We start from the raw sequence: 21696 nt of genomic DNA on the forward strand, positions 1-21696 counted from the left end.
GGCAAAGGAAATGTATAGTGAGCTGCGGCCTTCTGTAGTGACTGTCGTGGCGTTTAATCTTCCATCTGCTTAGTCCCTGTAGGAATGTAAAATAGTTCGATGAGACGGCCCCCTGGGTTCTGACGATACCGAAGCACATTCAGTACGGAGGCAGAAGAATTGCACCAGATCGTGTCGCTGATTCCCTCTGTGAGACTCAGGACTGGGGGACGCTGCCCCACATCCACCCCTCTCACACCTGTTGAGAAACAGAGAGACTAGTGAGGGTCCCTGTAACTCCTACAAAACCCTGAAAGGACCCCCTGGGTGATGAGAAGGATAGAAAGTGTGCAGGACTTGTCAGCTTCCCCCCAAACCCCTAAACAGTACAGCAGCTGCTCAGTCCTTGAGATCCCCCTGTGGGGCAGCCCCAACTCACAGCAAACCTGGGCCAACAGAAGCCCCAGCATGGGGACCTCTAGCCTCTTCATTATTCTCTTCTTGTTGCTGGGAAATGTTCACCTTCAGATACATAGCTGAACCCCTGGGGGGGTAAGTGTCATGACTTGTTCTGGACATGTTCCAGTTCCTGTGACCAATCAGCTCACCCTGCAAACTCTATTCAGGTGACACTCTGTGACACAAAGCCCCACCCTCCAGCCACAAAACCTCTGAGAATAATGAACTTAAGAAAACAAGTATCTTTCCTTTGCAAAAGGAAAAAATGAAGAAAAAGAAAAAAAGGCCAAGATGTCCTTAGGAAAGAAATGCTTCCAGGATTCCATATTCTCTATACTGTTTGCCTTCACAGAAGATGCCAATTTCTTGAAAAAGACACAGGCTGAGACCCTGAGTCTTTTAAGCTGCAAAGTCTCAGGAGGGTTGTGTTCTGGTCCCCTACAGTGTCAGTCACTGTGTCACTCAGAACACAGAAGTACTTGGCCAAGTAACTCCAACAGGCTGATATTTTTCTCAGGTTGAAGGAAGTTTCTCTCTTCCTTAATTCAGCCTCAAAACTTCTGATACCGGAAATAAGGCTGTTTCCAGATGTGTACTTCAGGAAAAGCTGGAGTCCTTGGTTGGGGTACTGCATGTACCAGAAGAGAAAATGTGGAAAAGATGAGTAGTTGCACCTCAGCTCCCGAGAGTCTCCTTCAGGGACAGTGATGTGGCTGTCAAGCTGAGTCACTGACTGGGCTCTGGTTCCTCCTGAAAAATCAATGCTGCATCAATGAACTTGGCTAAATCAAAAGTCTCTATTCAAAGGCAAACCAGAGCAATGTTCCATGCGTGGACAAGGGAGTACAATGGAACAGGAGCAGCTCAAACATTAAGGTGAACACTAAGATCATGGCGGGGCAGCGAAGAGACAACGAGTCCCTTTCTAGGGCATTCCTGACAAACAAAAGTCTGATGATGGGGCTCTCTGAACCCAGGTGCTCTGAAGTTGAGGAATAGCAGGGAATTTAGATTTCTTCTTCCAATGGACGTTGTAGGGGCCATTAGAAAGAGAGGCTGCCTTAACAAAACTGCCTGCCTCTGGTGTCTGGGATGTTTTACCTGTCATTGTGTAAAAAATGTTCTCAGAATATCTCTAAACTGTAGGGAATACAGTTTATACTGATCTTTTACAGAAAAGCCATTTTCAATTTAGATATCAGCGCCCTCTAGGGGCCAGATAGAGAACTAAGGAGCAGTTCACATTTTTTTTTTTTTTGATCTTCTTCACCTCTTTCCTACACTTTTATGTAGGGTTAAATTTCAAAGCATTATAATTATGTACAGAAGAGGATTTATGTCTGCAGCCCCTGAAAATTACAAAGTTGGCCTTTTTAGAAGGACACAAAATTGTGTATAAAAAATTGGATACAAAATAATTTTCAGAATGAGAAATAAAACCACAACAAATTACAAATTTTAGAGAACAAATACCACAAACAGCATAAATCTAGAAACTTACATAAAATTTTAGTACTTATTTCCCTGATACATTTCTATAATACTTTTGGTTGCTATTTTTGGGGGCTCCATACTTCTTAATTGTTTCTTCATATGACAAAAATTTATAATAACGCCTATGGAGGGGAAAAAAAGACAGTTTGGTATTTCTAGTATGATTCATCAAAATTTGTTTTTGTTTTTTTAAATTTATTTATTTATTTTTTAAAAATGACTTTTTTCCCCCATTATAGCTGGTTTACAGTGTTATTTTTTTTTTAATTAAAAAAAAAATCTTATTGACCACACCACAGCATGTGGAAGTTCCTGGGTCAGGGATTAAATCTGAGCCTCAGCTGAGACCTATGCCACAGCTGCAAAAATGCTGGATCCTTAACCCACAGCTCCAGGTCAGCAATTGTACCTGTGCCTCTGCAGTGACCCAAGCATTTACAGTCAGTTTCTTAACCACAGTGGAAATTCCCCAAAATTGCTTTTTTTAAAAAAAAATAAATTTACAGTGGTAATGCACGAAAATTTTTAGAATTATAGTCAAATTTGGGGAAACATTTATCGAGTTATGTGCTTCAAGATTTCATTACATTCCAAATTGTCTTATTGCTATAACCACATCTTAAGTACTATGAACTGATGACATTCATTGGCCAGTTTGTTATGTCTATATTAGTTTCCTATTGCTATGTAACAAATTACCATGAACTTTGTGACTCAGATGAACATCCATTTATCTCACAATTTCTATGGGTCAGAAGTCAGGGCACGGCTAAGCTGGATCTCACAAGGTTACAATCAAGGAATCAACTAAGACTGCAGTCTTTTCTGAGGCATGGTGGTCCTCTTCCAAACTCATGTGGTTGTTGGCAGAATTCATTTCCTTGAAGCTGTAGCTAATCAAATTATTGTTGAATGATTCAAAAAAATGTGTATGTTTGAATGCATTAGAATCTAAAAATACTCCAAAGATCAATCTATAGGTAGCGTCCCATGCATATAAACAATCAAGGGTTGGTTGTAGCTATTTAGAAATATTACTTGTGGGAAACAGTGCCAGAATCCTAGTTCTACCATAATAAATGATCACGAATAATGGCTCAAAACAACAAAATTGGTTCCCCTACAATCGGGCATACACAGGTCTGAGATCAAGGTGTCAGCAGGAACTTGCTCCCTCTGCATATTGTAGGTCAGGATTCTTCCTTGCCTCCTCAAGCTTCTGGTGGCTCCAGCTACTCCTTGGACTCTGACTGCATAACTCCAATCCCCACCTCCATGGAGAAGACCTCACAGGGTCTTCTCATCTGAATGTCTTTTACAAGGACACTTGTCACTGGATTTAGGCCCCACCTGGATAATCCAGTATGATCTTATCTTGATATCCTTAGCTTAATTACATTTACAAATTCTCTGTCTAAATAAGAGCACACTCATGGTCCATGGATTAAGATGTGACTTAAGTTTGGGGGCCACACCCTCCAATGCACTATAGGAACTTTAATGTCTTTGAAGTGTTGCCAAGTGAAATATAAATGGTAGGGATCTCAACACTTCTTTTAGAGTCAAAAGTGAATCTAAATCTGAATTACTGCTTAATATAGGAATAGCAGGTTTAAGATGTGCTGGACAATGAAAATCCCACGAATTAACATGAAACTTTTTGAAATACACACCATGGGGATAACTTTTCTTCCCAGGGATGTTGGATTTGGACACCAAAATGAAGACAAAACTAGCATGGCAATCCCCATCTCAAAAGAGCAAGGAGTCTGGAGGAGGAGCACCTGGGGAGGATCTTCATGCAGATGCAGCCCTGCTGCACTTTGCATAGAGGGATAAAAACCAGGGCAGAAAAGTCATGCACTGGAGAAGTTTGCCTTTTCCCAACTCACCCCATGGTCTCTGTTGTAATCTGAGTCTTGCGGTGTGAAGTAGAATTTGGCCAAATGAAGAGAAAGGGACCTGGCCCTGTCTGGGTTTACAGCCTAAAGGGAATCTCTGCATTCCTAGTAGGAAACTATTGGACTGAATATCAATATAAGATGGCTCTCAGAGGCAATTATTCCTGTCAAAACAATCATAAGAGTGGTCCTGATCGAAGAATATCCTAATAAAATGGTCTAAGTGTTAGCCTATGAGATTTCAGGTAATGTGCCTAAACTGGGCCACTTGTGTGCATTATATACAGGTTCATGGGAAAAATTCATTCTGGCCAAAGAGAACAGCATCTGCAAAGGCTCAGATTTGGGAAAGAGCTTAATATGTATATAAATGGTTAGAATTTTAAAGTGGCTGATGTGCCCCTGGAGTATGTGGTAGAAAAGAGTGAATAATGAAAGTAGAAGATAACTTAGAGGAAAAGTGTAAATCGCCTTGTATTTCTTTTTTTTTTTTTCTTTCTTTTTTTTTTTTTTTTTGTCTTTTTGCTGTTTCTTGGGCTGCTCCCATGGCACATGGAGATTCCCAGGCTAGGGGTCTAATTGGAGCTATAGCCACCAGCCTATGCCAGAGCCACAGCAATGCGGGATCCGAGCCGCATCTGCGACCTACACCACAGCTCACGGCAACGCCGGATTGTTATACCCACTGAGCAAGGGCAGGGACCGAACCCGCAACCTCATGGTTCCTAGTCGGATTCGTTAACCACTGCGCCATGACGGGAACTTCCTCTTTTTTTTTTTTTTTGGCCTTGTATTTCTTAAGATAGAATTGATTGTTATGACCTCTAATGGTCCTTCAACACCCAAAGATGAGCAGGAAGTGATCTGATCACATATATGTTCTATAACAACTCTGGTGTTCGTGTAGATGTTAGATTCAAGGAGCTGAGAGCAGAGGTAGGAAGCTACTTCGAGGTCCTCATAATCATCCTAGAGGGAGGTACTGAATGTCTGAATTAGGAGAACAGCAAGAGTACAGAAATAAGGAAATAGGTGTGAGTGCTATTTGGAAGGTCAACTGACTTAACCTTGATGATCACTGAAGGTGTATGGGCTCTTCATTAGCACCCTGGTACCCATCATCATAGGGAATGTGTTTATTTTATCAGCTCATGTGGAAAATAGTGGCCAAAATTGCCCCCAGTGACCCCTGCTTCCTGATATTCATTTGCTTGAGTAGTCCCTGTGCAGTTAAGCTGAGTTGGTTCCATGACTCACTGAATTAAACAGATGAGCAGAAGTAACATCATGGTGGTTCTGAGACTAGACATGAAGACTTCTTGGCAGCTCATGCTTCTGTGCTTTTGGAAGCCCTGAGGCACCTGGTACAATGCACAGCTTCCCAAGAGACCATGAAGAGAAACCACAGGCAATGGCCTTGGTCACCCCTGAGAGTGTCTGCAGTGAGAGATGAGCCCTGCCCTGTTGGTTGCAGCTAAGTCCCGGCTTCCACGTGTTCCCACTAAGGCCCAGACACAATGAGTCAGCAATTTGACAGGTTCCAGTGCAGTCAAGCCCCCAGGCATCCCATGGAGCAGGGGTATCATGAGATAATGAAACCAGGACTGTTTCAAGCCACTGAGTTTTGGGATTTTTTGTTAAGCTGTCAAACGCAATAGCTTGGGAAGGAGCCTTGCTGGGGACTTGTGAGGAATTGTCAGGAATAAAAGTGTGTTTCTCCTCTCTCTGATTTCCCGTGGTCTCTAAAAGCTGGACCGGAAACATCTGTCTATTTCACCAAACTTCATTTCACATATGGCTATAGTGTTCCTGCCCTGGAACAGAAGAGAAGTTGGCAGCACTCAGATATGATGGGAGCCTGGGGCCCCACAGCACAGGAGCAGGTGGCTGGTTCCTCAGGTTGGGGCCCTACAGTAAACAGGAAGATGTAAGCTTTTCTTGTCCAATGTGATTTTTATATTTTCCTCATTCTTCTTGTTCCATGTGACAAAACTGTAAAAAAAAGGGGGGGGGATATTTACAATGTCATGTCTGTATATGTATAAATAATCAAAATTCAAAAGACTATTTTCAATTTGAGATCAGCGTGAGAATCCAAAAAAAGCGGGAATTTTGGTCCAAATTTCCTTAGTTAAACATGACTTTCATAAAGATATAGATATTTCTTGAAAGATCTCTCCTCTCCAGATTTACATTTTTCCCACTTTTATAACAGTAGATATTCCAAATTAAGTCCCACTGCATCCAGGAATTGAGTACTTGTGTGGGGAGAACTTTTTCCCATCACCTCCTAAGGTGAGCAGGGGGCACAGGGAGCTTGAAGTCATGGGTATGTTTCAAGCAGCATTCTGCTTTGAAGTGCTATATGAATGAAATCAATTCTATATGTTCTATGATATAAAAATGCAAAATAGAAAAAGTCACACAATAGATATATTATTATTTGCAACTTAGAAACAAGAAATCTGAAGCTCAAACAGATTGAGTAATTAACTTGAGATCAAATATATGGTAAGGGCCTTAGTAAGAATTAGAATACATATCAGGAGTTCCCTTCATGGCTTGGCGGTTAACCAAACGGACTATGATCCATGAGGACTCGGGTTTGATCCCTGGCCTTGCTCAGTGGGTTAAGGATCCGGCATTGCCATGAGCTGTGGTGTAGGTTGCAGATGTGGCGTGGATCCTGCCTTGCTGTGGCTGTGGTGTAGGCCAGTAGCTACAGCTCTGATTCAACCTCTAGACTGGGAACTTCCATGTGCTGTGGGCACAGCAAGAGTTAGAACACATCTTTCTTGCATGGAATCTATGGAGTTTGTAATATGACATGCCACCTACACCTGGGATGTTCAGTAAATGTTTTATGTGCTTAGAGAAGATATGTTCTAAAAATAATCAGAGTCTACTTTTTTGATTTCCTCTCTAATAGTCCAAAAATGGGAACAACCTAAATGTTCAGCAGCTGGTAAATGAATAAATAAACTTGGTATAACTATCAGTGGACAACTGTTTAGCAATAAAAAGTGTTTAATAAGAATCTATGCTACAACATAAGTGAATGCTAAAAACACTACATTAAGAAAAGAAATCAGGAGTTCCTATCATGGTGCAGAGGAAATGAGTCTGACTAGGAACCATGAGGTTGCAGGTTTGATCCCTGGCCTTGCTCTGTGGGTTAAGGATCTGGCATTGCTATGAGCTGTGGTATAGGCCAGCAGCTGCAGTTCCAATTATACCCCTAGCCTGGGAACCTCCATATGCCACGAGTGCGGCCTTAAAAAGACGAAAGACAAAAAAATAAAAAAAGAAAAGAATAAGAAATCAGACCAAAGAGACCCCATAGTGAATGATTTCATTCATCTTAAATCTTCAGAAGAGGAACCCATAGAGATGTAAAGCAGATCACTGTTGCCTGGGGCCAGATGTGGGAATAGGGATTATTGTAATGGGCACCAAGGATTTTTTGTGGTGATGAAAATGTTTAAAACTAGATTATGGGAATGGCTTCATAACTCCACTAAAAATCATTCAACTATAAATTCAAAATGGATGAATTTTATGGAAAGTCAATTATATATCAATAGAGTTGTTAAAATAAAAATTGTGTTCTATCTTGCCTGTGTCAGAGTCCAGGAATGATGCTAGTTTAATTCAGCATGCACATATTTGTTTAAAGAGTGACTTTGTGTCCAGAATTTCCCTAGGACTTTGAACATTATAAAAGCAATATTTTATGTTTCCTATGAGCTCAAAATACAGTTAGGAAAAAAGATGTCCAGGGAAAACTTAATAGTAGAAATGAGCATTATTTTAAATTGTTCAGAATTTAAATCTAATTCTAGGAAACTTGTAGTATAAATTGACTACATAAACTTCTTCCCAGTGAACAACTGAAATAAAGGCAACAGCATGGGATAGGTGCCAAAATCAGGGATCAGTGCCTTCCACGTAAACAAACTTAAACTGTGTTCTAAAAAGTGGACAGAATGGGAAGGCATCTCAATGGCTAACCTCTATCCTTCCTTCCCAAGAAAAGAGAGGCAGCTATGGTTAATAGGGCAAATCCTGAAAAGCCTCATTCATGTCTCCTAATTTAGAGGTACAGAGGCTGAGGTTAGCGATGGGTTGTTAGACAAACAAACTGCTACAAGCCAAGTTCCTTTTTTTCTTTTTTTTTTTTCTTCCAGATCTGACTCCTATTGGAAGAACAGGAGAGGAGTGAGGGCATGACCACTTCAGAAAGCTCACTTGCTGTGAAGCTGGTTTTTAATTCAAGTACTAATCCCATTGAAAAATTCTTATGCATATTGCAGGTGCCATGTCCAGGTCAAGCGGGACTACCTCCAACAACCTTGGCATTCCTGCATCTAGTAAGGTAGAATCCTGTAATCTATAGCAACCACTTTACCTAAAATAGAGGCGAGCCAGTGGACCATCAGATATATTGCATAATTAAATCTTACGTGAAATGACTTGCAGGATGTAAATCTTGAAAACTGTAGATAAACAATATAAAGTGTGGTCCAGCTAAATCTTTTATATTAGTGTTTGAATAGCATGGACTTTAGAAATATTTTTATTTTTTGTACATTTATTCTGCAAATATATATATGTACTTATTTGTTCAACAAATATATAAAAATATATACATATATCTATTCAACAAATAAATGGATTGGGCCTTCTATGTGTTAAGTGTAGTTCAGGCACGGAGGATGCAGCAGTAAGGTGGATATAAAAGACCTAGATTGCAGGGGAAGGAAAAAATACATAATGAATTTTTTAAATAAAGATAATTAAAAATAGTGATAACCACTTCAAAACCATACAATACTGTATTGAGATGAAGAATTACTCTTGAGGTGAGAACAGGCATCTGCTCTCAATAGGCTACGGAGGGAGGGCTCCACTCTGACCCTTACTCTGCAACACCAGGCAAGGTACTGAACCTCTCTTAGGTCCAGTTTCCTTTCTCTAAGTAGCCAGGATCTTTCTGCTGGGTGCTGGGCTCAGCATTGGCATTCATCATCTCATTCACTTCTGATAAGAACCCTGCCTGGCAGATACAACCAATATCCACGGTGAAGAAACCGAAGGCTAAAAACTATTAAGTCATTTTCCCGAGAGGACTCAACAAATGAGTGGTAGATCTAGAAGCACAACCCAAGTCTTTGATCTCAAGCACTTTGCTACACCGCCTCCCTAAAGGAGGATGGGCCCAACCTTGAAGGGTGCCAATAAGAACTGAGTGAAAACAAATGACTTATCACAACACCTTCCCAGCTGCAGGTGAGGTACAAAATCTTGGGGGGGGGTTGAAAGACACTGTTTAAACCTGCAGAGGAGTTTTTCTGAGGTATATTTAGCAGTTTACATAGTAGATTTCATGTATTATCATAAGTATCCATGGTCTGTCATGTTTCTTACTGTTAATAGGAAATCAGTTCATTAAGGTGTTGTACTGAGAGATCGGATGGAATACAAATATGGAAAGAGTATACCAAGCAGTGTTTGCTGCAACTGCTTTTTTTTCCCCTCAGTCATGGAGTCTTGCTCTCACATCTCAGGATATTTCTACACTAGGTTAAAGGACAGAGCAGTAGACCCAATTTCACTTACCAGAGAAAAACCCCCACTTTGTGCAAGAATTCTGAGTTGTCTTTCAAAGGTATCCTATTACCTTCCTGCCTGGATTATCCTATGCTTTGTACTTGAGTTTGTCTTTTTTTTTTTTTTAAAGTCTTTTACTTTTGAATCTAGCAGGCAGAAAATTAAACACCAGTCAGTTCTGGAGTTCCTGTTGTGGCTCAGAGGGTAATAAACCCAACTAGTATCCATGAGGATGCAGGTTATATTCCTGACTTCACTCAGTGGTTTAAAGATGTGGCATTGATTTGGGCAAAGTCAATTCTGATTCGTCTCTCACACAATTTACGCAATGGGCAGATGATTCACTGTGGTCAGTAAAGGTAGCTCCTACCTTGTCTAAGTTTCACCACCTCTTAACCAGTGAACACTAGAGGGAAAACTGGGAGGTCAGTGTAAGCATCACAAAATATTTTAGCAGGACACCAGGTGGCAGTGCCTCAGCTTTCATTCTTGCTGCAGGCAAAGTGCTAGAACCTGAATATCAAGGTAGGAAAATAGATTTAGATAAAGGATTCACAAAGGAATAACACTGAGGAAAGACATGAAGGAATTCAGAGGTTTACCATGTAGACATTTGGGGGACAGCATTACAAAGAGGGGGCACAGGTCTCGATATGGAACATGCTTGGAGAGCTTAAGGAATAATACTTCCTCTTTTTCGGTGCAGCTTCTTATTCTCCCCAGCACGTTATTACCTAAGAAACTAACTAAAGCATTCAGCACTGTTAACTGGTTAGTGGATGATTATCTCATCTGCTGACCCTGGGGCCATCTGTACCTAGGATTGGCATCTTCTTTTCTAGGTCCCTTTAGGTTCCAGTTTAAACCAGTAATGTCAGCACCACTGAGACATCCAGCCACCCTGTTCTGGGGCCAAGTGCTTCTCCAAATCCAAGTCGTTCACTTTGGGAGACCTCTAATGTGTTACACTTTGGCTGACAATAAAAGTTTGAGGTGGTTTCATAGTTAGGAGAGTTACGTTTCATTTCTCAAAGGTTAAAAAAAAAAGGGGGGGAAGAATAAAACCTACCTTAGAGGGTTTGTGATATTTAAATTAGATAATGAATCTGAAGTGCATACAACAGTGCCTGATGTACAGTAAGCTCAATAAATATCAACTTTCTATTTTCTAGTAACAATGTTTTTTCCTGCGATGTCCAGGTCTGTGATCTGTTACTGCTTTTTCTTTCTTTCTTTCTTTTTTTCTGTCTTTTGTCTTTTCAGGGCCACACCCACGGCATATGGAGGTTCCCAGGCTAGGGGTCCAATCAGAGCTACAGCTGCTGGCCTATGCCAGAGCCACAGCAACGCCAGATCTGAACCATGTCTGTGACCTACCACCACAGCTCTTGGCAATGCCGGATCTGCAACCCACTGAGCAAGGCCAGGGATCGAACCCGAAACCTCCTGGTTCCTAGTCAGATTCGTTTCTGATGCACCACAACGGGAACTCCTGTTACTGCTTTTTCTTTTCTCTATATCAGTTCAGTGCTGGAAGCTTCTAGAAAATTTGCTTAATCATTTATTTTCCTGGAGACAGTCACTATTTCCCCCTATCCTCTTAAGGTCCTATTCTTCTAGTACATTGATACAATTAAGGTGCTGTAGGACACAGATGGAATGCTCAGATGAGGATTTATTTTCGTTTTCCTAATGAATAATAGCTTTCTTTGAACATTTATTAGCTATCAAATATCATATTTCTTAAGTGACTTTTCAAGATTTCGCCATTCTTGGAGTTCCTGTCATGGCTCGTCGGAAACGAAGCTGACTAGCATCCATGAGGACACAAGTTCCATCCCTAGCCTTGCTCAGTGGGTTAAGGATCTCACATTGCTGTGAGCTGTGGTGTAGTTCACAGATGCTGCTCAGATCCTGTGTTGCTGTGGCTGTGTCATAGCTCAGCAGCTACAGCTCCTGTTTGACCCCTAACCTGGGAACCTCCATATGCTGTGGGTGCAGCCCTAAAAAGACAAAAAAAAAAAAAAAAAAAAAAAAAAAAAGATTTTGCCATTCTTATTAACTTTTTTTTTTCTTGTTGGTTTATATGAACTCCCCCCCCCCACATTTGAGTCTTTTTTAGCAGTATGCATTGCTAATATAGTTTACCTGCCTGGGCATTGACTTTCCATCCTCTTAGCAGTAATTTTTAACAAGGACAATTTAAAAATATGCTTTCATGTTTATAGGAGGCTAGCTTGAAAGTTTTGTTTTTCTTTAAGCACTCTAGAAATGCTTTCCCCTGGTGATTTCGACTTCTGAAAAGAACTCAGTAAGATTCTTAATGATGTTTCCCAGAATAAAATATATCATTGTATAGCATTGGCAAAATTATTTCCACTAAATAGGACTTTGGATTTGCCTTCAATGCCTTACAAATTTCTGCCAAAACCACAGTAGTGTACTTGCAGAATCCCTTATTCAACTTCATGGCATTTCTCACAGTATTATTCTTGTATAAGCAGCTTGTTTTACAGAAAGTCAAGTATAGCCGTGAGTAGAGGTGCTTGTTATGAGCAAAGTGGTTATGGAAGGACTAGTGGAAGAGGAAGTTATAAATACCAGCTACAAACATTTGGTCACTTACAAAAGCAAGATCTATAATGGTTAGAATATTTCTTTTTTCATTTTGATATGGATATATTTATATACTTATGTATCCATAGCAAAACCATTTTTATCTCTCCTCTCCCATTTGCCTGCATGTAGTAACATAAGAAGCGCTAATATAGGTTAATCTTAAAATTTGATACATCTCAATATTTATGATACAGGATTTTGGGGAGAATGTGACTAGATAGCAGAAACAACATCACCCCAAAATGGTTAAATCAACTGGGTTTACTCTTTGCCGGAGAGAGTTATCTTGTTTTGGGCTTAATGAGAAAAATTATATCATATTAGTAGGAAGCATAGTTTTGCTGTTGTCTTTATTTAAATTGTGTTGTTAAAAGGGGTATAGATAGATACTCAGCTAATAGGGAGGCAAGTAAACTAGTTAACAAGCTACTGTGGTAGCTTTATATTGTCTCAACAAAACTGTTTTGGAAATGTATTTCCCAGAATTTGCTTCCCTGTATTATTCTGAGTTACGGTTATCCATGAAAGAGATTTGTGCAAGATTCGGAAAGTGGATGTAATGAAGCCACCATATATATCTCTCTCTCTGTGTATGTATATATATTTTGTCTTTCTCAGGGTGCACCCAGGGCATGTGGAAGTTCCTAGGTTAGGGGTCGAATCAGAGTTGCAGATGCCAGCCTATGTCACAGCCACAAGCAACACCAGATTCAAGCCCCATCTGTGACCTACACCACAGCTCATGGCAACACCGGATCCTTAACCTACTGAGAAAGTCCAGGGATCAAACCCAGGTCCTCATGGATACTAGTTGGGTTCTTTACCACTGTGCCACCAGAGGAACTACAAGCCACCATATTTTTGTTTGTTCTGCTGGTCTGTGCAGGGCTGCATGGACTATAGTGACTCATACATGTTGTTGCTGATCAGCTAGTTCATCTTATCGATGAGTCAACTACTCCACTTCCCAGCAGATCTCTCCCTTATCTTCTATCTTGGACCAAGTATGCGTGTAGCATGATGGCAAATGCCGCTGACTTCTGAAAATCACCCATTACTGTGTGACTGAAGGAGGTGAAATTCAGACAAGATTTAATGTGTCTTTGTGGGTTTCAATTGTCTTCATGGTCCTAGTATGTCCCGATGAGTCACAGTTTGTCCATGTTTTTGTTCACATCCAACTTCCCTTTACATAGGTTACCCTAGTTGACTTACAGTAAATTCAGGATGCATACCAGATAGAAAGATAACATCTCTGCTTGGCTCCTCCACAAGCTCTAGCATTTACATGAGTTCTGTTCCTCATGGTGTCTCTTATTCTATATCACATGTGGTTCTGCTTCTCTAACTGTACCCTAAGGGACACAAAGTCTCTGAAGAAAGACCCAAGGAAATGATTTTCATGACAATTCTAGATAACTAGTCCAGATTAGTGATGTCAACATCTGTAGGTGAAATTTCCACTTTAAATTATTTTGGGGCAAGCTTTCAAATTTAGACAACTTTATACATGTTCTATATTATTTAAAAATAAAAATTCAAGATGTGAATGTAATAGTGGGAAGTTACTCTAACACCTGCTTCCAAAGGAAATGGAAGGAACTTTTATTTAGAAAGTAATCTTGTCCAGACCACAGATGAAGCAACCACAGGACAACCACTTCTTGTCTGGGGTCTGCAGGTGTGCATTTCAGCTTGGGTCCTGCAGCAGGGGGCCTCTCTTGTATTGAGCTCTGGGGTTTTTGTTCAGCCTCTCCTATTGCTTCAGGCACTGTGAGCTCCCGGAGAGCACAGAAGTACTTAGCAGAATCTTGCAGCTGTAAGGCTGAAATGGTGAGGCTGATGAAATTTTGTGCTTTCTGGAAGTTTGTGGAGTAGCGGCCATCCTTTGTGTTCAAGCCTTTGGATTCCTGACGAATAAGGAAAGTCATCTCTCCACTGGGAGGCTGTTTATACCAAAAAAGAATGTATTCATTCCAACTTGTTTCATAGCGACAGTTTAAGGTGACTTCCTCTCCAACTTGCCTAGATACAACTGGCTGGTCTTGAGTAACTTTCTGGGTCACACCGGATCCTACAGGAAAAATCAGAAAACAGAGAAAAACAGTGAATAAAATAATGGAGGAATTAGACTACCTTAGGACCCAAAGACAAGCCCAGTTGAAATCATAATATGCCTGCTTTCCGGCCATCCCCCTTCCTCCCCGAGTCCATGTGAAGCACCCGGGCCTGTGTGCAGTCCTTTCCCCCTGAACCTTCCCACCATGTGTGGGACCATCCCTACCAGAGAAGACGGAGGCCAGGAAGAGCCAGAGCAGGCTGGAGAGCGGCATGTGGCACGGATTCCCTGCACAAGAGTGTTTTGTTGTGCCTCAGGCTGAGCGTTCAGTGTCTTGGAGTGCCTGGCAGCTCATATACATAGTCCCTGGGTTCCTGTGTGACTCCCCCAGACAGGAAGCAGGGCTTGTTATGTTCATAGACCACGTGTTCTATGCACAGATGAGAAAAAGTCTGGCTCCCCACAAACTTTTACTTTGTCTACTTGTCTTTCCCAGGTCATTATGTTAGACAGATCCTAAAAAAGGAATTGGAAAAAGCAATGGTTTGAGCCAAGGGGAGCTGAAGACTAAACAAGATGGCATACATTGGTAATTATTCCGCAGAAAAATTTTACTAACTTATTGAAAAAATAGGCTATGTATACTTCTTTTAATCTAGTTAATCATCATCATTTAACCTATACTTACTTTTCTCCATTTAGCATCTAATGACTCTTTTTGGTGGTGATTTATTTAAAATTAAAGCATAGTTGATTTACAATGTTTCTTCAATTTTTGTTGTACAGCAAAGTGACCCTTTATTAAAACCCACAGATGTTCAGCTTTCTTGGTGAAAGGCAGTCTTATCCAAAATAATTAATGTATCTCTTTTTTTCTAGGGCTGTACTAAGGTTTGTCAATAAAGTTATCTTACTTAAAAAAATCAGTCCTTCTGACTTTCAGAATCTATTTAGTTGTTTGTGTTTTTATGAAATTATTACAGGAATAAAATATGATTCTTATGAAATGTGACATTGAGCTTTATTTACTGGCCTTTGAAGAGGATCAGGATATTCAGTCCAGTTGCCTCTACAAGTAGAATTGTATTTATTAGATCATGTGCCTTAGAATTGTCCTTATGTCACATTTTCTATCCCTTTGGTCCAAAGTGTTCAGTATCACTTGTGGGCAGTTCATTATTTTTCTCTTTGAAAATAAGGTCAAGATGAGCAGGCCAGGTCTTTCTGTGACACAGTGCTACAGTGCACTCCTGCAAAACATGATATTGAAAGGCTACAAACACTGAGTACATGTCAATACAGAAGTTGGTGACTGAAGTTTTGTAATCTGATACACGTCATGTGGAAAGCAGCTGTCAGTCTTCCATTTGGCTTCACTGTTTTCATGGATGAATTAATATAAAAGAACCAAGGCAAATAGACCACTAGAAAAGAAACTTCAGACCAGGTCTCTAAAATAGCCAATCTTTTGATTTTTGGGGTCAAAAGAACTCATTAATGATTGATGCAGGAGGAGAGCTGATATATAGTTGAGACATCTCCTCCTCTGTCCCATTTCACCTCTGAGAGCTGACAGGCAGCCGACACCCTGGTTTGCAATTATTTGTAACTAAGCAGAGGAAACTGTGAATGCCCACAGCAGCCTGGAGACCAGCATGATGGCAGGATTTTGACCTTGTTGAAATGGACCTGTTTTGAGTTCCTGACAAGTAGGGTGCAATGTCCCTTAGCTGCATTATAGCAGCTGCTTCTGTGCAATTTCTGACTGGATCGAGTCGGAATGTGTTATTATGACATGCAGCTTGGGAGATTTGTCCTGTCCTAAACAACGTTTTTCCTTTCCTCTTGATGTAATGATAAATGATTATGTCTGGTAAAGGACAAGGCAAAGCTTAATACTGAATGTGAGAAGGAGGTCGCATTCTATTACTTAAACTATCCAAATTTAGAAATTAATCTGTGATGAAATATGCATGGCTTATCTGGAGCAAAGTCGTTATGAATCATGCTGTGTTTGCAAATATTCATTCATATTCTGATTGTTCTCTTGCCTCCATTTTTTTCCCCCTTTGGTCTTTTTAGGGCTGCACCTGCGGCATATGGAGGTTCTTAGGCTAGGGGTCTAATCGGAGCTGTAGCCACCAGCCTATGCCAGAGCCACAGTAACGTGGGATCCAAGCCATGTGTGTGACCTACACCCCATCTCATGGCAATGCCGAATCCTTAACCCACTGAGCCAGGCTCAGGGATCAAAGCCACAACCTCATGGTTCCTAGTCAGATTAGTTAAACACTGAGTCAACATGGGAACTCCACCTTGCCTCCAATTTTGATTCTAAATTGCAATATGCTCTCAGATCCTTGGCTTCCCTGCAAAAGCCAAACAAGTAGCCTCCCTTCCCTCCTATTTACCCACCAGAGCATGGGAACTGGTAGCTTCACAACAGCAAATATCGCTCAGACAAATGGCTAACAAAATAGCTTCTGAGTTCTGAAATCTCTCCAGTTGTGTATTGCAACACCAAATGGTAATGGCAGTGAAATCATATTCATTTATGATGTCACTCTACTCTTAACTTATTAGCCGTTGTAGGAAGCAAGAATCCATGGGTCCTTTCATCAGATATTTGGCCATGATTGTTGTCATGAGAGCATGTATACTGTTTGGTGAAATTCTACAGTTCTCATTTTAGTTGTCATGAAGCCAAACCTCTCCTAACATGCTCTTTAATCAATGAAAACATTAAAAACAGTTAACAGTATGCATGATTTCCAAAATAAAAATATTTCTCTTCCTTGACATTGAAGGAATAAATATTCTTTTCCATTCTGTCCTGAAATTTCACCTAATGAAGTCATTTATGTCAAATTATCAAATTTCAAGCATTTTCTTTTCGTTTGAACACCTCACAAAGAAACGTAATGAGAACAACTGAGTTATTCTATTTAGATTGTCCTCAGACTCTCCTTGGTTCCTTTATAGAATCCCCAAACTCACATGCCATAGGAGGCACAGAATCACTATTGAGGTTCCAGGGTCTTCCCTATTGTCGCCGCCACTTACTCCTTGATGACTGTTTTTCTAAAGATGCTGACCACACATTCCATTCTGGGCACTGTAACCTATTTTAATCTTGTCATTTCATTCCAGTGAAATCTGCTCTAATCGTATATATATTCTCCTCCAACTTTTTTTTTTTATTAAACTGTTCAAACTATTAGAAAAAAAGGAAAACCAATTTTGAGAGCCAGGAGGGTTTACATAGTGACACATATATATATTTTAAATTGTTAAACTTTAGTCATCATCATGCTGTACATTACATCTCCAGGGCTTATTTTATCTTAGAACTGAAAGTTTATACATTCTGAACACCTTCACTCATTCCTACTCCCATCCCCACCACTTCTGACAATCACCAATCTGTTCTCTATATCTATGAGTTCTTGTGTATGTGTGAGTGCATGTGTGTGTCTGTCTGTCCACACACTTATGTTTTAGATTCCACATATAAAATGATTTCAAAGTATTTGATTTTGTCTCTCTGACTTACCTCACTTGGCATTATGCCCTCAAAGTTCATCCATGCTGGTAAATGGCAAGATTTCTTTCTTTTTCACCAGTTTCTTTATCCATCCATCAATGGACACTAGGTTGTTTCCAAGCCTTGGCTATTGTCAAAGAGCTACAGTGAACATGAAGCTACAAATATCTTTTTTAAATAGTGATTTTATTTCCTTCAGATATATACCCAGAGGTGGAAATGCTGGATCACATAGTAGTTGTATTTTCAGTTTTTGAGAAACCTCCATATTGGCTTCCTCCATAGAGGCTGCACCAATTCTTAGTTCCACCAACATTGCACAGCGTTCCCTTTTACGACAACTTTTTAAAATTTCTTGTCTTTTTGATAATAGCCATACTGACAGATGTAAGGTGATACCTCACTTGCTTTCTACTTGCATTTCCCTGATGATTAGTGATGTTGAGCATCTTCTAATTCACGTATTGGCCATTTGTATGTTTTCTTTGGAAACTGTTTATTCAGATCATTTGCCTATTTTTAAATCAGATTGCCTTTTCTATTGATTCTATGAGTTTTTTACATTTTGGATATTAACACCTTATTAGATATAATTTTCTCCCATTCTGTACATTGCCTTTTCATTTTGTTGATGGTTTCCTTTGCTACACAGAAACTTCTTAGTTTGATGTAGTCCCACTTGTTTATTTTTACCTTTTATTGCCCTTTTTTTGGTGTCAAATCCAAAACATTATTGCCAAGACTGATGTCAAGAACTTAATGCCTATGCTTTCTTCTAGGAGTTTTATTGCTTCAGGACTTATGTTCAAGTCTCTAATCCATTTTGAGTTGGTTTTTGTGTTTGGTGTAAGATAAAGATCCAATTTTATTCTTTTGCATATGGCTTTCCATTTTTCTGAATATCATCTATAGAAGAGAATTTCCCTCCCCAAGTACATACCCCTGGGTTCTTTTTTGTGAATTAATTGACTATGTACTCATGAGTTTATTTGTGGGCTCTCTGTTCTGCTCCATTGATTTATGTGTCTGTTTTCATGCCAATATCTCTCTGTTTTGATTACTCATCTTTTTATAATATAGTTTGAAATAACAAATTGTGATGCCCTCAGTGTTGCACTTCTTTCTCTAGATTGCTTTGGCTATTTGTGGTCTATCATGGCCCCATACAAACTGTAGGATTTGTACGTTCTATTTCTGTCATGGCCTTTTAAACAGGTATTTCATTGAATCTATAGTTTTCTTTGTGTAGTATGGGTATTTTAACTGTTTAAATTTTCCAGTCCATGAGAATAAAATATCTTTCCTTTTAAATTTGTCTTCTTCAGTTTCTTTAATCAATGTCATATATTTCAATGCACAGGTCTTTCACTCCCTCGGTTCAATTTTTTTAAGGTATTTTCTTTTTGATGCAGTTGTAAATAGTTACAATGCAAACAATGGTTAGTTTGTTATTAGTGTGCAAAAACACAACTGATTTTTGGGTATTGATTTGTAACCTGCAACTTCATTGACTATATGTGTTAGTTCTACAATACATGATGTCTTGTGGGTACATTTCCCGCTGTTAAGCCAAATGATTTGATTTTCTTTACACTTTTTCTGTATTGAAAAAGTGTACATTATGAACTGGGGTAGGACGTCTCTATGATGTTTATTTTAAGTTGAACACATGTTAGTCTATAAGAAAGTAAAAGATTTTCCCAATGGAATTTTTCTTGGCAATTATGTGACCTATTAAGAGTACGCCTGTCAAAGTCGTAGGTAATAAGTGTTCTCTTCTTCTTTCTATAAACTCTTTGATCTTGTCAGTTTTTGTTTCCTTTGCCAGCATTAGTAGGATTGGAGGTGAGTATCTGCAATCACCTGTTGGAACACCACCTGGTGAGGCAGCCCTGAACATTCTTGACACACCCAACTAAGCTGGATAACACCTTTATTGGAGTGATTTTTCTCTTCTTTTCGTTCCTTTCACTTTTTACCTTTTCGAGTCCAGTTCACTGTGGTTACTTATTTATTTTATTTCTATCTTCTTACTAGCTACCCTCCTAGCTAAAAGAGATTCTAGAGCAGAAGGAGATACAGATTGAGAAGGGAAGATAAAGAGAAAAGTCCCAAATCTGTAGGGCCAAAAAGTGTCTGTATTTAAAAGGGTACCAGTGTAGGTGAGGAATAATAAGCAATGTGAATGCCCTGTGGTGGCCTCGTGGTGTGACTGTGGCTGGAGGTGGGGCTGAGCCCCACGGAGGGTTCCTGTACAGGCTGCAGGTGCCTGGGGAGCGCTGTGCTCCCCAGCACAGAGGTACGTGGCTGAGTCTGTGGTCTGGGCAGAGGAAATGTACAATGAGCTGCGGCGTTCTGTAGCGACTGTTGTTGCATTTAATCTTCCATTCTTCTTTGTCCCTGAAGGAATGGAAAACAAGTGGACTAGTCGGCCCCCTCGGCTCTGTTGATACCAATGTACATACTGTGTGGCTTTGGAAAAATTGCACCAGAGCGTGGAGCTGGCTCCTTCTTGGAGACTCAGGACTGGGGGACGCTGCTCCACATCCATCCCTCTCACACCTGTTGAGAAACAGAGAGACAGTCACAGGTGAGGGTCCCTGTAACTTCTACAAACCCTGAAAATGTCCCCAAGATGATGAGAAGGATAGAAAGTGTGCAGGACTTGTCATCCTCCCCCCAACCCCCTCAAGAGTACAGCAGCTGCTCAGTCCTTGAGATCCCCCTGTGGGGCAGCCCCAACTCACAGCAAACCTGGGCCAACAGAAGCCCCAGCACAGGGCGCACCAGTCCCTTCATGCCTCTGCCTTGTTTCTGGGAAATTGTCTCCTTCAGATACACAGCTGAACCCCTGCAGGTTGGGTGTCAGGATTGTTCTGGACAGGTTCCAGTTCCCGCGACCAATCAGCTCACCCTGCAAACTCTGCTCACTGAGGTCACACTCTGTGACACAAAGCCCCACCCTCCAGCCACAAAACCTCTGAGAACACTGAACTTAAGAAAACAAGTATCTTTCCTTTGTAAAATGAAAAAGAGAAAAAAGAAATAAGAAAAAGAAAATAACTAAGATATTCATAGAAATGATCCCTTCAAGATTCTACATTCCCAGAGTTCCCAACTAGTATCCATGAGGCCACAGGTTTGATCCCTGGCCTTGCTCAGTGGTTTAAGGATCCAGCGTTGCCATGAGCTGTGGTGTAGGTTGCAGACGCAGCTCAGATCCCATGTTGCTGTGGCTGTGGTGTATGCTGGTGTTTACAGCTTGGATTTGACCTCTAGCCTGAGAACCTCCATATGCCAAGGATGCAGCCCTAAAAAAAGACAAAAGACAATAAATAAATAAATATTTTACATTCTCTTTACTGTTGTCTTTCACAGAACATGCCAAATCCTTGAAAATAACACAAGCTGACCCCTGGATCTTTTTTTTTTTTTTTTTTTGTCTTTTGTCTTTTTGTCTTTTTGTTGTTGTTGCTATTTCTTGGGCCGCTCCCACGGCATATGGAAGTTCCCAGGCTAGGGGTTGAATCGGAGCTGTAGCCACTGGCCTACGCCAGAGCCACAGCAACGCGGGATCCAAGCCGCTTCTGCGACCTACACCACAGCTCACGGCAACGCCGGATCGTCAACCCACTGAGCAAGGGCAGGGACCCAACCCGCAACCTCAAGGTTCCTAGTCGGATTCGTCAACCACTGCGCCACGACGGGAACTCCTGGATCTTTTAAGTTTCAGTGACTCAGGAGGGTTGTGTTTAGTTCCCACTGCAGACCTAGGTACTGTGTCACCCATAACACAGAAGTACTTGGCCGAGTCACTCCAGTGGACGGATGTGTTCCTTGGGCTGAAGGAGATTGCACTGCTATGAAATTCAGCCTCAAAACCTCTGACACCTGAAACAAGGCTGTTTCTAGATGTGCACTTCCAGAGAAGCTGGAGTTCTTGGTTAGTCTGTTGCTCACACTGGAAGAGAAAAGGTGGGACAGAAGATGAGTAGTTGCCCCTCAGCTCCAGAGGGTCTCCTTCAGGGACA

The 21696-nt window shown here is 40.7% G+C and overlaps 1 protein-coding gene and 1 gene segment (V, D, J or C); both read right to left on the bottom strand.

Moving 5' to 3' along the window:
• Nucleotides 1-21696, bottom strand: part of LOC102158035 (uncharacterized) — a 584796-nt gene that overhangs the window by 439545 nt on the left and 123555 nt on the right.
• Nucleotides 11507-15794, bottom strand: LOC110261596. The segment is given in 2 exon segments: nt 11507-14136; nt 14347-15794. Coding segments are annotated over 2 exon segments (558 nt in total).

This window comes from Sus scrofa, chromosome 7 (assembly GCF_000003025.6).
Source record: "Sus scrofa isolate TJ Tabasco breed Duroc chromosome 7, Sscrofa11.1, whole genome shotgun sequence".
Classification (NCBI taxonomy): Eukaryota; Metazoa; Chordata; class Mammalia; order Artiodactyla; family Suidae; genus Sus; species Sus scrofa.